At 36.1% G+C, this 5,111-nt stretch overlaps 1 protein-coding gene across 1 annotated transcript; it reads right to left on the bottom strand.

Annotated features, from left to right (window-relative positions):
- Window positions 1-419: 419 nt before the first annotated feature.
- On the bottom strand, window positions 420-4,240 carry LOC141691739 (uncharacterized). The gene is made up of 10 exons (XM_074496498.1): window positions 4,088-4,240; window positions 3,730-3,910; window positions 3,191-3,649; window positions 2,965-3,046; window positions 2,587-2,688; window positions 2,151-2,445; window positions 1,661-2,063; window positions 1,324-1,554; window positions 1,128-1,234; window positions 420-1,049 (listed from the first exon to the last, which is right to left on the bottom strand). The coding sequence occupies exons 1-10, from the start codon at window positions 4,238-4,240 to the stop codon at window positions 420-422; spliced, it is 2,643 nt and encodes an 880-aa protein (XP_074352599.1).
- Between the last annotated feature and the right edge of the window lie 871 nt (window positions 4,241-5,111).

Genomic DNA, 5,111 nt, shown 5'->3' on the forward strand with positions numbered 1-5,111 from the left:
ATCAGAATATGTAAGCCTGAAGGAGAAGTAACTCTCGATACAGCAACATAAAGTTGTCCATGTGTAAACACGGATCTCGGCAAATAAAGTCCAACCTTGTGAAGCAACTATCCCTGACTCTTATTAATCGTCATAGCATAACACAACTGGACTGGAAATTGAACTCTTTTGAACTCAAATGACCATTGAGTATCTGAAGGTTCCATTTCTATCCGTGGAATAATGTGAGTTGTTCCAACTTGAGAACCATTAAGTATATCACATACTATACTATTGGGCAAACACCTTTTGACAATCATTCTTGTCCCATTACAAAGTCCCATGATCTGATTGAGGTTTCTCATGAGCATAATCATGCATCCTTCTTTAATTTTCAAATAATGTTTTGGCAGGCAAGGCATATAAATGGAATTCAAGTATTAAATTGGAAAAGCAGAACCAAAATCATTGTTATCACATTGACTCTCTACCAAGGAATCTTGACTAAAATAAGAGTGCTCCTTTCCTGGAACCTGATCAAGAATGTATGAATTTATATCACCCACAATGGCATTCGTTGGAGTAAGAATTGATCTTTCCCTCAAATAGTCAGCATTCTTTATGTTCTTTGCAAGATCGGGATAAATTACGTCAACAACAGCCTTTAGTGGGTTCTCTCTTGCTCTAATCAGAAATTTATCCGGAAACACTACTATCGGATCACTGATTATATCATCTGGATGAACATTGGGAAGAGTACCATTACCAACATCAAGTACCCACCTGTTAAATTCTGCGATTTCATGTTTTTCTTGTTCTGTTTTCCCAGAGGAAAGACGCATATTTTTTTCTAGTAAGAATACCTGACAATGATCCCATATCTTTGAACTATTTAAAGAAGCACTCACAACCTGTGCCCTTGAAGCTTTTGGTATCACATGGAGGATTTGCCGAAAGTCTCCTCTAAAAATAATAGTTATACCTCCAAATGGTAGGCTGGCTCTTTCAGGATCCACTGATGTCATGATATCTCGTAAACTGCGATCAACACTTTCGGCAGCATATCGGTGCTGCATGGGAGCTTCATCTCATATAATCAAACTGGTCTGTTTTAATAATTCACCAAGTTCAGTACCATGCTTGATTACGGCAACCGAGTACTCATCAACCTTCAACGGAATGTGAAACCTTGAATGAGTTGTTCTTCCCCCGGGAAGCAGCGTAGCTGCGATGCCGGAAGAGGCAACAGGAAGAACTACTTTTCCAACACTACGTAGTTTACAGCAAAGAGTATTCCACAAGAAAGTTTTTCCATATCCTCCACAGCCGTATACAAAAAAATACCTTCTTTTCCATTTTCAACGTTGTCAATAATAGAAGCGTAGGCATGAAGCTGCTCTTTATTAAGTGATTTATAAAGTTTGTCATGTTCCTCATGCTCGTGTTCCTTGTAGTAAGAAAGTCCATCAAACAGTAATCTGTTATCGAGTCCATGCATAAAGTTGTCTTCAGGAAAAGGCATCGAGTTGTAATCTTTAAGACATTTGCCAACATCGTTAAAGAGTTTTTCAATTTCTGCAATGTATTTATAAATCGGAATTAATGAAAATATTATCAGGTTAAATGTATCGTATAACTTTAAAGATGAATTTTGTTGAACTATAACCAATTTAGAAGATACCTGCCAAACAAAAATTCTGAATGTCGGATTGATTAAGATGCAGTTCATTATTGTTGGTTATCCGTCTTCTGATCAACAGAATATCCTCAGACATGGATTCCCAATGTCTCTCCCATAGTTTTAAAGGGTCAGCAACCTGATTGTTTGATAATATATGCACAAATAACTGCCTGAGTTGACGTGGCATTGCATGGACTGCATTTTCTGACATAGCAACATCCCATTGTCTATCGTCCTTTAGAAGTCCAAGTGCGTCACACGCTTCTTGAAATGAATTATGAACAAATCCATTAATAGTCTTGAGATTTTGGTATGATGTGGCACCTTTGATGTGCATGAGTAACATCCTTAAAATAAATGTTTCACCGTAATGCGAGTGAACGTCTGATAATCGACCAAATACCTGACCACATTCCCGTGCCTTCCATTAACATAAGTCTGCCTTCCAAGTAAAATATGTTGGAAATTCTTCATAAGTGTATTGTCTTGCCTCTGGGAAACTTTTATTTGCTTCAAACCAGCCTTCAAGTTTGGTAAATCGAATTTTGGCTCTTTCAGCAACATCTCCAAGATCATCGTGTGGCTTAAACGAAACATATTTCTCATCTTCCATGTATACAAGTAGGCGCTCAACAGAAGGGAAACGATGGTGTATGTCAAAACCTAGCAATCTCCAAGCTGCTTCCGACACACATATATAACGACCATCAAGGAAATTTTTGATCTCATTCATTGATTTTGCTTTGGTAGTCGTTTCATCCGGTGTATCTTTTTTATTTGTATTTCTAAGAAGCATTATGGCAGTATCATGACATTTCAAACAGTATTTAAAAAGATATTTCAAAGATCGCGAGGAGTTATAGACCTCGAGATTTATATAACAATAAAAGCGTAACAATAAATCTCTATTGTATGGTACAACATACTGGTTGTCAAGAAGAACTCCTTTCTTCAAAACACTTGCTTCAGTCCGCCTTCTACGATACACAGGAAATCCACAATCATCGAAGAAAGTGTTTGCATTATACCTTTAAGCAGAGAAAAAAGTATAAATTAAGCGATGTTTGTTTCCGCATATATGATAAATTGCAGTATTCAATTAAAATTTAAAATCCTTGCTTGGATTCCTATATTTTTAACACACACTTACTTTTTAGGAAAATGACGTCCACATTTTCCTTTCACCATACACGGAGAATAAGAAAAATCTTTACCACATGGTCCATGTATCATATGCGCTTTAACTACGTTGTAGCCGATAGGATCCATATTTTTGTCTGGTATTTTGGCAGATATCAACTGACCAATCCATTGCACATTTTGTGGTCTGCTTTACGGGTGCAACCATATTAACATATGACAATGAGGAAGTCCATGCTTTTGGAACTAAATAACATGCATAAATGATATTAAAAATAAAATAAAAATCAAAAAACAAACGTGTTAAATGCATAAAAGGCTACTGTTAAATTTAAATTTGTTTAGGAATAATGAGTGTGTGTCTTGCAAACTTAAAAATTCGTGCCAAACCTCCAATACATTTCCCGAAGTAGTTCTTTTTATTTATAAGGTCTAGGAGTTGATCAAGTTTCAGCTTAAACACTCTAGCTATCACATCGGGTTTGTTAGCTACATCCACTCTGGGAAGATATTCCATCATTTGTTTAATTTTCGGCCATTGAGTATTACATGTCATTGTCAAGAATAATGATGGATGTCCAATCGTACGACAAATAGCCAAAGAATCTTTGAAATACTGGTTCATGTACCGTTGAGAACCTGTATGGGTTACTGGTAATATGACATTCTTACCAATATTTCCAGGATTTGTATCACCTTTAGTAAGAGAATCACGAATAGACCTGTATAAATCTGAACGAATGGTGCTTTGGTGGTTTCTAATCCAGTCCAATCTGTACTGTTCTACTGCAGCAAATGCGTCGATAACAAATTGTTGCCAAAGACGACCACCAAGATGTAGATTCATTCCTAAAACAACATAAATAGTATGACGTATGAGATAAAAAGTTTCCTAGATTTAACATGAATTAAAATGTAACGGATAATACCTTCATCAGGACGTATCATAAGCTTATAGGAATAGTATTCCCTCATTGTGACAGTAGTTCGGTGTCTGGTTTCGTCAGGATGTTGATCATTAACCGCTTCAGCAGGCACGTTCTGCTTCTTGTTCTTCAACGGTATATTGAGATGGAATTCATCATCACCATACGGAAAAAGTAACGGATACTGCAGAGACATGAAGTGCTTGCATGTTTCAAAAACTCTCTTAAATTTTTTTTGCTTTGTCTCAACTACAATGTCTCTGAATGGACATGTATCATCACTGTCACCAACAATTAACGCAACTACTTCATTGGATGGTCCAACCTAATTTTTTCTGCCGGATGCAGATTTTGAAGATACCAGAATCAAACTAAAATCATCTGTATCCGGAATATTAAGGCGATCACGTGCACAACGGAATCCTTCAGAGAGCTTATTATTCTCATCCAACATCTTTAACAGTCCTTCGACGATCTCTGGATCAAGATAATCAGATCCAGGGACCGCGTCCATCCGATTCTATATTTCATTGTCAGTGTTATACACATAGAGCTGAGCAAACTTTGGTGATTGTCCTTCCTTTGGTTTAAGACTTCCAATAAGATGATAATTTTGACCATTCAGCTTAAAACAATACGAACCTCCTCCATTGTTGATTTTATGATCTATTTTACCTCCAAGTGAGGTAAATTGAAATAAGGAGTTGCATGTCCTTATATTTTTCAAGAAATGGGCAGTCTTTTCAGATCTAGAAAGCAAATAGTAGAGGAAAGGAGGAAGACGTTCTTTAGTAAGTTCAACGTGACCATTTTTGTAGCAAATTGAGAATGTAGGTGGACTGTTTTTATTTGATTTGTTGTTCCTCTCTTCATTCCACATCATTGCTTTACATTTTCCACATATTTTCGATGGTGGTCCAAGATCTATGTATCCTTTCCAAAAATATGTAAAAATATTTAAAAGGTTAGTATATGTTTTCATCAATTTCTTTCTATAAAGTGGATAGGTGAATTAATTGAATTTCCGTATACCTAAATCCTCATCTTTATATTCATCGTTACAGTCTGATAAATATTCACCTTGGCTTTCAGTTGCATCAAGTTCATCATCTGTAAAAACATTCAGGATGTAAAATTATCAACATTCATCTTTCATGGATGTTTCCCAAATTATCCGAATAATATTCAATCTGTGAATGTGACATTACCAGTTACGTATTGCTCATATTCCGGCATATCTTCCAGTACTTCATCACTTACATTATTGAAATCATCCATCAGATTTACTCTGCTTGCAGAGGTTCCTTCTGTACCAAACATTCACTTCGAGAAAAATTGCCGAAAAAAACAAAAATCATGCTAGAATAAATGCCTTTAAAAATAAA

The sequence above is a fragment of the Apium graveolens genome, chromosome 10 (assembly GCF_009905375.1).
Source record: "Apium graveolens cultivar Ventura chromosome 10, ASM990537v1, whole genome shotgun sequence".
NCBI lineage: Eukaryota > Viridiplantae > Streptophyta > Magnoliopsida > Apiales > Apiaceae > Apium > Apium graveolens.

What these genes read in the sequence shown, in the direction of transcription:
- LOC141691739 (XM_074496498.1), bottom strand. Translation starts at nt 4,240, where the DNA reads ATGGACGCGGTCCCTGGATCTGATTATCTTGATCCAGAGATCGTCGAA. An exon ending in CTTCGGGAAATGTATTGGAG is followed by an intron (nt 3,047 to 3,190) that starts GTTTGGCACGAA and finishes CATGTTATTTAG; the next exon opens with TTCCAAAAGCATGGACTTCC. An exon ending in ACAAAATGTGCAATGGATTG is followed by an intron (nt 2,689 to 2,964) that starts GTCAGTTGATAT and finishes CTCTGCTTAAAG; the next exon opens with GTATAATGCAAACACTTTCT.